This window comes from Protobothrops mucrosquamatus, unplaced genomic scaffold (assembly GCF_001527695.2).
Source record: "Protobothrops mucrosquamatus isolate PMUCROS unplaced genomic scaffold, P.Mucros_1.0 scaffold2649, whole genome shotgun sequence".
NCBI lineage: Eukaryota > Metazoa > Chordata > Lepidosauria > Squamata > Viperidae > Protobothrops > Protobothrops mucrosquamatus.
In genome coordinates, this window is record NW_015388700.1 from 102,156 (window position 1) to 113,853 (window position 11,698).

The following is an 11,698-nucleotide window of genomic DNA, read 5'->3' on the forward strand; positions in this document are numbered from 1 at the left end:
CCTCCTCCTCCTCCTCTCCCTCCTCCTTCTCCCCCTCCTTCTCTCCCTCCTCCTCCTCCTCTCCCTCCTCCTTCTCCCCCTCCTCCTCCCCCTCCTCCTCCTCCTCTCCCTCCTCCTTCTCCCCCTCTTCCTCCTCCTCCTCCTCCTCCTGCCTGGTATGGTGTTTCTCTTCCACGGCTGGCCCAAGAATGGCCCGGGCTCCTGTGTGGCCCTTCGGGGCTCCTGCGGCACTGAGCGCTGCCCCTTCTCCAGATTCGCTTTTGGGCCACTGCCTGCCTCTCCCCTGCCAGGATTTCTCCACAACCATCCTGAGCATCAGCAAAGCTGTAAGGGAGACCCAGATCAGATTGCCAGCAGTGCCCAGAGCAAGGTCCGTGGGGCTCCTGCTACCCCACGGAAGGCTCGGGCAGCCAGGATCCTCGGGGTTCACGCAAGCCCCTAAGCAACTGAGGCTCTGATTCTTCCGGAGGGACTTGGGGGGGGGGGCTTGACCCCCAGTCCTGTGACCGGGGTGCTGCAAAACCCTCACACGGGACCAGAGCGGTGGCTAGCTCGGCCCCCGGTTGACCCCCCCTTCCGCCCCAACGGTGGCCCTTCTGGGAAGGGGGAAGCCGCAGTCGCAGTCGTCTCTCTCCTTCTTGACAGCGTCAAGGAACATCGACTGGAGGCGAAGCGAGAACGCCCAGGAGCACCACACCAACTCCTACCCTGGCGACGAGCTGGTGGTGCGGCGGGGCCAGGGCTTTAAGGTCACGCTGAAGTCGCCTCCGCCAGCCACCGGCCTCATCTTCTCCGTGGACAGAGGTAGGGGGGGGCTCCTCTTTTTCCGGCTCTGCCCAGACAGGCGCTTCCCCCTCAGCGTCCCCCCACACCAGGCCGACGGGGGCTTCCGGGGGGCGCCTGCCCAGCCAGGCGAGTCCGTCTCAGGCTCTGCAGGGCGCCCGGACCGCCCCCGCCGCCCCCGCCGCCGCAGCGTCAGCAGCCGCCCTCGGCGGGATCCGCGCTGCCCGGCTGAGCGCCGGGTGCAGCACCAGCAGCTGCTGCCGCCACCAGGGGGAGCCCCCTCCCGCCCGCTGCCTGCCCTGAGCTGCGGCCGCTTTCCCTCCCGCCAGGCTCGACGGCCGCCCTGCAGGCCAAGACCCGCGTGGACTTCGGCGTGTCCGGCGCCGCCGGCCGAGGCTCCTGGAGCGCGGTGGAGACCGCCGGCTCCTACTCCATCAGCTGCCCAGCGAACGCCGCCATCGGGCGCTACCGGCTGGGCACGAAGACCGGCTCCGGCGTCTCCCCCCTGGGCACTTTCGTGGTGCTCTTCAACCCTTGGCTGACAGGTAGCCGCGAGCCGCCCGGCCAGGGCCGAGAGGGCGAGAGCTCCGCCAGCCCGAGGGGCCTGGGCGCGGGGCAGCCTCTTCTCTAGCGGGCCCGGCAAAGGTGGGGCGTTCTCGGCCCGTCCCGCTTTACAAGAGAACGGAGGGGGGGCTGCCCGCTCGGTCTCCCGGCGGCCTCGGGCACCCCCTGAATGCCCGGGTCCCGCCTCCTTCTCAAGGGGGCGGGCGTTGGGGCCGTTTGGGGCAGGGTTTGGGGTGCTATCCGAAGGGTCCTCAGCACCCACCTGCTCCCTGGGGGAGAAAGCCTCCCCGCCGCCCCCCCCCTCACTGTGTCTGCCTGACGCTTGGCTTTCAGAGGATGAAGTGTTCATGGCCGACAACGCGCAACGTCAGGAATACGTCCTCTCGGAGTTTGGGGTTCTCTTTGCGGGGAGCGCGAATCGCATCTCTCAGTTCGGGTGGAACTTTGGCCAGGTAAAGAGAAAGGACGTGTCATTCAACTGCAAATTCAGACGGGATCCTGAAATCCTTTCTTGAATGATGCCCATGGATTACCTTCCCTGGCTTGGTCGGTCCTCCTGCACTGGCTGCCCTCCCCACAGGCCTCCTGGCGCCCCCTCTGGCCAGCTGCCTCTGGGGGTCTTGCAGCAGCTTCCCCCTAAGCCCTCCCCCCCCCGACTAGGAAGAAAGGACCCCCACCCCTAGCCACCCGGAAGGACCCTCCCCACACCATCCCAAGGTCTCCACTCAGAGAGCTGGCAGGGGAGAGAGAAGCAGGCTTGGGTGACAGAGGAACGGATCCCCCCCCAGGCGGCCTTCAGAGGATTCAGGGGAATTTCTGACAAATATGCCGCCCCCCACAAACACACCCAAAGGAAGGCCCAGCTGAAGTGAGAGCCCTGCCCATCAAAGCCAGGCCCTCAGAAGACTGGAACTCCTTCCTGGTGGCACCGGAGGGTGGTCCCAGAAGACCTTCCCCACCCCAGGAATCAGCTGGTGGTGAGCCAAGCCACTGCCACCACTGTTGCCACTAATTAATTGTGTGTGTGCGTGCGTGTGTGCGTGCGTGTGTGTGTCTGCACATGGGCACGCACGTGGGAAGGGGGATAATTGCCTGCCTGATAGCCTCTTCTGCCAACAGTTCCAAGATGGGATTCTGGAAATTTCTCTTGAGATTATGGACCGGAGCTTAAGCTACCGCAAGGATCCAACAGCTGATCTGCGTCGCCGGAATGACCCCAAATACGTTGGGAGGGTGCTCAGCGCCATGGTATGAACGTGCTTGCATCCAGCCGAGATCCCTAACCCTAACCCCCCCCCGTAGCCCAAGGGACGGGGCAAAAACGATGCCTCCTTTTGGAGGTGAGGGGCAAACTGGATGCTTTGCAGAGGCTCAGCCCTCCCCCCTCCCCCTCCCCCCGTCTCCCAGTTTCTCCAACTGGAATTTTAGCGGAATACCATGGATATGTTGTGCCAACTTAGGATACCCTTTGCCCCCAAAGCGAAGGAAACATCTGGCCCACAGGCCCTCTGGCGGCCTCATTCAAAGCCATCGGCTGGCATCTTCAGAGGCTGAATTGGGGATGCCCCAGCTGGATGCCAGGATCCCTTACTTGGCTGCTCAGGGTCAGCTCAGATCCCACCTTCAGATCCAGGGGACCTGGCTTGGTATTGAACTGCACCTCCAGGGGAGCCCCCTCCCCTCTATTTTCCGCCCTGAAAACAATCCCCCTGTGAACCCAGCCACGGCCCTGCTTAGCCAGCGGTGTGGGCCCACGTATTGGTGCTCTGCCTGTCTGGGCCTCCTTGGAATACGTGTGGAGCTCCACGCTGGTCGATTCCTGAATCTGCCCCCGGGGACACCCCCTGCCTGGGGGAATGCAGAGAGGACGAGGTCAGCCTCCCAGGGTCTCTCACACTCCCTCGGGGAGGGGGTGAGCGGGGCTTCTTTGAGCCTGCCCCCCCCCGTCACCAGCCCCCAATGCCGGCCAAGGGAGGCCGAAACATCCCAGTGTCAGGTGGACCTTCAACCTTCGGGAGGATCACCTGTCAGGTTTCCACTGCACGAGTCCCGCCCTGGTTGTACCAGAGAAGAGTTTGCTTCAGAAATGGTGAGTGCTCCATCCTTGGAGGCTTTTAAGGAGAGACTGGACAGCCACCTGTCTGAGATGGTATGGGGTCTTCTGCTTGAGCAGGGGGCTGGACTAGAAGACCTCCAAGGTCCCTTCCATCTTCTATTCTATTCTATTCTATTCTATTCTATTCTATTCTATTCTATTCTATTCTATTCTTCTTTCCAAATTCTGTTCTATTCTGTTCCACTCCATTCCATTCCATTCCATTCTATATTCTATTCCACTCCCACTCTTTTCTATTTCATTCCACATTTTCTATTTTTTTCTATTCTGTTCTGTTCTATTCTGTTATTTCCAAATTCTGTTCTATTCTGTTCTATTCTGTTCCATTCCACTCCACTCCACTCCACTCCACTCTATTCTATTTCATTCCATATTTTTTTCTATTCTTTTCTATTCTATTCTGTTCTGTTCTATTCTCTCCAAATTCTGTTCTATTCCGTTCCACTCCACTCCATTCCATTCCATTCCATATTATATTCCGTTCCACTCCACTCCATTCCATTCCATATTATATTCCACTCACACTCTATCCGTTTCCTTGTTTACTCAATTGATACGGCTGCCTGTCAGAAGTTAATGTCTTAGGGTAGCAATGAATATTTGAGAAATATAGGAAAGTCAGAAAGACAAAAAAAAAAAAAAAGGCCTTGCACATAAAATAGCAGCTGGGTAAAAACAGATCCATCTGTAACCATCAACCTAGCCGATGGGAGGGGTCAACCCCCTCCTGACCCCCAGGCCCAGTGACCAGGCCTTAAGGGACCAGGGCTTTGAGCCTGGAAGAGCAGCTGGATCAGGGCAAGGTTCATCTTTGGGAGGATGGCACCTCTCTTTGGATAGCAAGATGGCAGCGTGTCCATGTAATTACCCTAAGTGAAATAAATATTCAGAGCCCTGCCAGATAACTCCCCTTGACAGACAGGGCCCGGGGTACGCCTCCTCTGACGGATCTTGCAGGAGATCGGAGGTGGCTGGTCAGTCTTCTGAACAACCCAGCCCTGTGCCGCGAAGGGCACCCCGCAGCTGGTGGGGCAACCGACACAGCTGGTGGGGCAGAGCGGCTTCCCCACGGCGGCTTCTCTTGGTTTTCCCCCAGGTGAACAGCAACGATGACAACGGCGTCTTGCAGGGAAGGTGGGATGGGAATTACGCCGGGGGGGAGAGCCCCAGCAGCTGGACGGGCAGCGTGGACATCTTGCGCAGATGGAAGAGCTCTGGCTTCAGGCCCGTCCGCTACGGGCAGTGCTGGGTCTTTGCAGGGGTTCTGAACACAGGTAGGCCTTCTCAGCAAGGGCAGGAGAGACTCTCCTGGGGGATGCTGGATCTGAGGCGGCAGAAAGGCCCCGCGTGTGCTGCCCTCAGACACGGGGTGGTCTGGAAGAGCTGAATCTGCCCCATGATCCTGCGGACCCCTCTGGTCTGCCTCGGGAGGGGGAAGGGCAGCGGAGCTTTCCCCCACTAGCAATCCAGGTGGGGGCAGAAAGAGCTGCTGGTTCCGCCTCTCTGTCACACACACACACCCTTTCGGGATGTGCGGCAGGCGGGCATTGCTGTGGAAAACCTATAACTCCGGGTCTGGCCCGTCTCACGGAGAGAAGGTGCAAAATGGGACCCGGGCCTGACCTGACGGGAAAAGGGAGAGGAGCTGGGCAGGAGACGGGCAGGAGGCCATGTCCAGAGAGGGCGTGAAGAGGGACTGGGGGAAGGCTGCCTCCTGCCAGCCACGAGGGTGCCCAGTTTACTTCTTCTGATGCCCAGGCAGGGGGGGCACTGGCAATGCAGTGGGAATGCCGGGCCATCCTTCCTCCTTCCTCACCAGGTTGGCCTCCTCCTCCTCCCCCCATAGCCCTGGCCAGTCCATCCACAGGTCCACCCCTTCTAACTCTGGGGCCAAGAAATCCGAGCTTCTGGGAAAGGAAGCCGAGTGGCTGTAGCGAGGAGCCCGTCCTCTGCCCAGGCTCTGCTCCCTGGCAAGGAGGCCCTGGCGCCCAGTTCGGCCTCCGCAGAGGCTGCCCGAGAGGCGTGCCTGCCGTGGGGACGGTCTCCATCGTGCCTCCCTCCTTCTGCCCACAGTCCTCCGGTGCCTGGGAATCCCCAGCCGACCCATCAGCAACTTCAACTCTGCCCACGACACGGACATGACCCTGACGATCGACGTCTACTACGACCTCCAGGGGAACCCTCTGAACATGGCCTCCGACAGCGTCTGGTAATTGCCCCCGCCCTCTGGGCGCCCCCCTCTCATTTCCAGGCCCCAGGCAGCCACAGATGCCAGGGGAGACCCCCTCTCGGCCTCATCTGCCAGCCGCCCGCCTCCCCTCGCGGCCTCTTTCCCACCCGGGGGCAGCGCTGGAAGAGGGAGGGGCACCTGGCTCTCTCTGCAACGGGTGGCAACCTGCTTTCCAGGCGTGGGGCAGGCATGGGGGGGGCAAGCCCTTTTGCACAACTAAGCAAGGCATGGGGTGGGAACATCTGGCAGTAAGCAGTGATAGGGTGACATGGTAGGGGTCTGCGGTGCGTAAAGGTCACGCTTTCTGCAGCAGGCATCGGGGACACACTCGGAATAGAGCGACCTGGAGCCATTTTCTTATGAGGGCTTTCCAGGGCCCCCCTCCCCTCCCCCCTGTCCTAGCACAGGTATCCCCAGAGCACACCTGCCCTCCTCCTCTCATCAACTGTGCAGTCAGGCCGTGGGAAGGAGGCGAGGCTCCCACTCCAGACAGAATGGCCACTAGGTGGCAGTAGAAGGAGGAGGGAGAGGGAGAGGGAGCCCTCCCCTTTCAGGCCATCCTTTGTCCCTGGGGGTGGGGAGGGGAGGAGGGTCTTTCGTCTGTGTGGAAGCAACCTGGGCATGCCACACACCCCTTTTCCTCACTTCTCTCCACCCACGCCCCCCCCCACTTCCTTGCCCCCAACAAACTTCCTTTCCTTCTCTTGTCCTGATTTCTGCGCCTGGCAAAGAAAGCTCCAGTTAGGGGCTGGCCATCCCTATGGGGGGAAGCAGCCGAGAGCCCCTCCTGCCCCTTGGGAGAAATGGGGGGGGGGAGCGTGGAGGGGTGTGTGTCTGCGCTCATCTCCTGCAAGTAGGCCGTCTCTCACTCTCTCCCCCTCTCCCCCCCCTCCCTCTTTCTCTCCCCCCCTCCCTCCCTCTCTCCCTCTCCCNGCTCCCTCTCCCTCCCTCTCCCTCTCTCTCCCTCTTTCTCTCTCCCTCTCTCGCTCCCTCTCTCTCCCTCTCCCTCCCTCTCCCTCTTTCTCTCTCCCTCCCTCCCTCCCTCCCTCCCGCTTGCAGGAACTTCCACGTGTGGAACGAAGGCTGGTTTGCCAGATCCGACCTTGGGGCCACCTACAACGGCTGGCAAATCTTGGACGCTACTCCGCAGGAGAGGAGCTCAGGTACGGGGGGGGGGCTTCTGGTGGGAGAATTGCCCCTCTGGCTCTCTCATGCAGGGCGGGGCCACCAGCAAGGAATGCTCAAATCCCAGGGCTGGAAGGGGCCTCGGAGGTCTTCTAGTCCAACCCCTCGCACAAGGTAGCAGCAAGGGGTAGAGGTTGCTCTCGCCTCGCCTCACCTGCAGGTTGACAGAAGGGTTAGGGTTAGGTGGGAGCAGGACCCACTTCCCCCCCCCCAGACTTTGAGTGTCCTAGAAGGAGGGCTTGGGGTAGCAGGTCTGGCCAAGGGGGGGGGATGGGCCAATGGATCAGTCTGTGGGACTCCCCCCCCCACTAGTTTTCTAGTCTGCCCAAATAACGAGCCAACATGCTGTGGCACTAAGTTCTCCTATTGTGCTTCCTTACTCTGTGAAGTTGCAGAAGGCCTCCTGGGGGGGTGATGCTCCCCTCTGACCGGCCCAGGGTGACATCCTGGCTACACCTAGAACAGAGCTTTGTGTTATTCATTTATTCTCTTTCTCTGGCCGCTCATCTCCTCAAGTCTTGAAGGATCCTTGCAAAGGCAGAATCGAGCGGCTTAATCTTTGTGAAAGGTTGAGAACCGAGGGACCGCAGAGAACCGATCCTTCTCCCCTACTGCATATGCTCACCCCTGTAAGGAGAAGCGGTTCCATGACCAAGACAGCTAAGCTAGGAGCCAGCAGCGTCCACCCTGGGGCACCAGAGGCCCCCCGCCCCCCCCCCGAGTGGCTGTGGGGTTTCCTGCTGCCCAGCTCCACTGTGGGCATCCCTCCCTCCCCCTAACTCCTCCCTCCCTCCCTCCTTCCCCCAGGCATCTTCCAGTGTGGACCGACTTCCTTGACGGCCATCAAGGAGGGAGATGTGGACCTGGTGTACGACTGCCCGTTTGTCTTTAGCGAGGTCAACGCTGACCGTTTCACCTGGGCCTATAACTCCAGCACCGGAGAAAAAAAACTGATTTACTCAGAGACCCAATCCATTGGCCAGAACACCAGCACAAAACGTGTGGGCAGCTACGCCCGCCAGGATGTCACAGGCAACTATAAATACCCAGAAGGTAAGACTGAGGAAACGGGCATTTCCTTTCCAGCTTTGCAGAAATTGGGGGCTGAATCTGGGGGGGGGCGAAGGCTGCACGATTAATGCCGGGCATTGACGTCACCCCTACTGCAATCTGTTCGTTTATTTATTACATTTGTATGCTGCACCCCTCATTGACGAGACAACTCTGGGTGGCTTACACAGAGTAATTAGTAAAGAATGGGTAATTTAAAGAGTGATTAATGCTCTCGGTGAGTCACCAAATCTTTGCATTGTGGGTTTTGCCAGTGAAGGGCAAAACCTGACGAAGGGCCGGTGGCCAAGCCAAAACCGAGCCAGTGGCAGCAGAAGCAACCACAGAGCGAAACCCTCCCGGGCGCGCTTGGCTGTGGCTCCCGGGAAGCTGGCCAGAGCGGCCAGGGCAGGAGCCAAAGACGCCTTGCCCCACCCGGGAACAAGGGATCCTCGGCCCCCCTTCCTCCCGGGGGCCAGGCAGGGGGCTGGGTGGCTCAGACCTCCAGAAATCAGGGCCTCTGGGCAAAACGTGGCCTCTCCTGATGCCTTCCCCCCTCCCCCCCGCTGTGGTTCCCTCTCAGGCTCGGCCAAGGAGAGGGAAATCTTCCGGAAGGCTCGGGGCAAGCTGAACCTGGACCTCCTCTCGCCCACGTCTGCCATGCTGCCCGAGGCAGAGAAGCAGATCTCCGGGAAGTTCAAGCTGCAGGGCATCCCCGAGGTCGGCAAGGACGTCAGCTTGGTCTTGCAGCTGACCAACCTGGCTTCGAAGCAGAAGCAGCTGACAGCCAACATGACCGCCTGGTCCATCATTTACACCGGGAAGCTGATCCGCAAGGTCTGGAAGAACAGCCTCAAGGTGGACCTTGGCCCCAAAGAAGGTAAGCCTCGCCTGCCCCAGGGAGAGCAGCAGGCTTGACCCCCCCTCCCCGAGCTGCAGGGTTAGGGTTCAGCCCGCACGTGACCTCCCCCCTGCCGCCCCCCCACCCCTGTAATGCACTGGGAGAACAGAGGGGCGTGGGCACAAACCGTGTGCGTTAGCAAGGTGGCCAGAGGCCTCTGATTCCCTGCCACGGCCTTTGAGAGCTGGCAGCAGGTGCTTGGTTGGCATCCGGCCCACGGCCAGAAGGGAAGCAGCCTGCCTGCCAGCCGGGACTGGGACTGGCACGGCGCTCTTTCCCTCTGCCTTTGTGCCTTGGCCTGCCCCACCCCCTGAGGGCCACAATGAGGTGGACTGCGGGGGTTTGTCCACCACCTGCAGTTGTGAGCAGGTGTGCAGGTGCCAAAAAAAATGACACCAGAGCTTGAGAGCTGCAGGATGTTCACGGGGGGGGGCATCAGCCTTCCTGGGTCCGGCCTTCCTCCTTTTGGCAGGCGGCTGCCCTGGGCCCACAGAGGCTCCAGGTGCGCAAAGAGTGTCCGGGGGGGGGAGGAGGGAAGGTCTCAGTCTGAAAGGTTGGCGCCTGCTGGGCTTGAGATGGAGGGCTGCCCTCGGTGCCCCTCTCCTGTAGGTGGGCAGCCAAGCATCCCTTCTGCCCGGAAGGAGAAACGTGCCAAGCCTCACCCGGAAGGGAAGATCCTTTGAAATGCAGCAGGAAAAAAAAAAAGGATTTTTGCCCTGAACGGCTAAACCCTCCCAGAGCAGCTTCAGGGAGTCCTCACCCGCCCCATCCCAGCAGCCGCCTTGTGGCGGCTTTAGTCAGCACAGAGGTGGCACACACACACACACACAAACAGAGACACGCACCCACTCACAAACACCCACACCCAGAGCGCTCCTTTCAGAGAGAAGCTCTGGGGCGCACCTGCGCGTGGGCTTGCTCAGCAGCAGGGGGGCCCTGGGGAGGGAGGGGCCCCCAGCCCCCAGCCGGGTCCAGCTGAGAGACAGATGCGGCCGGATCTCTCCTTCCAGAGAAAGCCTTTCCTATCAAGATTTCCTATGCCGAGTACGAGCAGCACCTCACCGCAGACAATATGCTCCGTGCCACTGCCTTGTGCCAGCTGGAAGAGGGGCACGACACCGTCGTGGAAAGAGACATCACTCTGGATAACCCCTCCATTACCATAAAGGTGGGCTGGCTCCGCGGGGGGAGGGCCTTTGGCAACAGCCCCCTCCGGCTGGGCAGCGGCCAAACCAGGCTTCAGCCAGAAAGGGGGGGGGGCGCTACGTCTCTGTGGCTCCTGGGGTCCTGCCAGGCCTTCAGGGAGGCTGGGCTCACGGGGGTCTCTGCTCTGGGGCAGGTGCTGGACCAGGCCAAGGTGGGGCAGGTGACGAAAGTGGAAGCCAGCTTCACCAACCCCCTGGATGAGGAGCTGAGGGACTGCATCCTGCAGGTGGAGGGCAGCGACCTGCTGGCAGAGAAGCTCAAGCTGCAGTAAGTGCTGGGGGGGGGGGCGCGGCGGGGGGGTATGCGAGCGGGGTCCAGGTGACTGTTCTACCAAAGAGGAGTTTCCAACAACCCCCCTCCCCAGAATCATAATTGGGGAGGGGGCTGCATTTACAAGGAGACCGACCTTTGCTGCTCAAGGCCTGCCTTTGGGTCAAGTGCTTCTCTGCCCCAAAGGTGGGTCCTCCCCACATCCTCTCTCGAGGGAGCTATTAAAGAAGGGCCTTGTTAGTCCCGAGGATTAAGGAACGTTTCAAAGCGTACAGCTTGATGGACGGACCCAAAGCGGTCTCAGGGCTTTAGGGAGGGCAGATCAGGTCTGACTGCCTTTTTCAACAAGGTCAGGAATTATTTACGGTCCTGGTTTCTGTTATCTGCTCCCTCCCTGCTTCCCGGTCTTTCTGCTCCTCATGTGCTGAGGTGGGGGTGCTCTTCTTTGCTGCAGGTGCCTTAAGAGGGTCCTCTGTGGGGGATGTTGCCAAGCTGGGCAGGGGGTGGACTAGTTGCTCTCCAAGGTCCCTTGCAACCCTCCCTTCTAGGAGGCTGTTGCTCCTGAGGGCAGCTTCCCAGCCGAGAGCCCACCGCTTTGGCTGCAGGGTAGAGGCACGTGGAGAGCTGGGCCTTGGCATCAGGCCTTCCCCACGTCCCTCCTGCGTCTGTGTGGATCCAGCCTCCTCGGCCCTTGACTGACCCTCGGGCACTCCTGGCCACCCACCGCTTGGCTTTCGCCTGCCTCCTGGCCCTGCGACCCGGAGGGTAAACAGCTCCCAGGGAAGGAGAGCCGGGGCTGCCCAGCGCAGGGCCCCTTGCAGGCAGGGTCAACGCGGCCCCTGCCCGGCCCTCCAAGCCCTTGGCTGCTTCTCGGTGCTTCTCAAGCCCAGCGCTCGGCCCGGACCAAAAACTGACCGGTCCCCTTGCTCCTCTCCCGCAGGGTGCCCCCCTTAAAGGCCCAGCAGACCTCGCAGATGCACTTTGAGATCAGCCCCAGCAAGGACGGCACCAAGCAGCTGCTCGTCAACTTCTTCTGCGACAAATTCCAGGACGTCAAGGCCTTCGAGACCATCACGGTGGCCCCCAACTGATCCGCGAGGGGGGAGGAGGCGGCTGTGCTGCGAAGGGAGAGGCTTCCGGTGCCCTTTTGTCTGAATACACCGAATAAACGTTTTTTCCCTGCACCTGAAAAGTCTTGGCTCCTCATTGATTCCGGGGCTCTTCCCAGCAAACCTCCCCCTCCCCTCCGGAGGGTCTCTGCAGCTTTGCGAAGGGCTTGAGGGTAAGAAACCCAGGAAGGGGCAGATCCAGCTGGCTTCTTTCCTGCTCTTGCCAGTAAGTTCCCATCCCCCCCAGGCAGGGCTGCCTCAGTGGGCCAGTCGCACTCTGATGA

The 11,698-nt window shown here is 60.8% G+C and overlaps 1 protein-coding gene across 1 annotated transcript in view; it reads left to right on the forward strand.

Moving 5' to 3' along the window:
- LOC107296118 (protein-glutamine gamma-glutamyltransferase E-like) overlaps positions 1-11,470 on the forward strand; it is a 13,622-nt gene extending 2,152 nt beyond the window's left edge. Inside the window, exons 2-13 of the mRNA XM_015825463.1 lie at positions 646-804; positions 1,113-1,328; positions 1,681-1,799; positions 2,467-2,595; positions 4,560-4,737; positions 5,537-5,672; positions 6,753-6,856; positions 7,686-7,931; positions 8,512-8,808; positions 9,840-9,997; positions 10,169-10,302; positions 11,246-11,470. Of these exons, the coding sequence (XP_015680949.1) occupies positions 646-804; positions 1,113-1,328; positions 1,681-1,799; positions 2,467-2,595; positions 4,560-4,737; positions 5,537-5,672; positions 6,753-6,856; positions 7,686-7,931; positions 8,512-8,808; positions 9,840-9,997; positions 10,169-10,302; positions 11,246-11,396 (2,027 nt within the window). The 3' untranslated portion in view covers positions 11,397-11,470. The remainder of the gene's footprint in view (positions 1-645; positions 805-1,112; positions 1,329-1,680; positions 1,800-2,466; positions 2,596-4,559; positions 4,738-5,536; positions 5,673-6,752; positions 6,857-7,685; positions 7,932-8,511; positions 8,809-9,839; positions 9,998-10,168; positions 10,303-11,245) is intronic.
- The last annotated feature ends 228 nt before the right edge of the window (positions 11,471-11,698 follow it).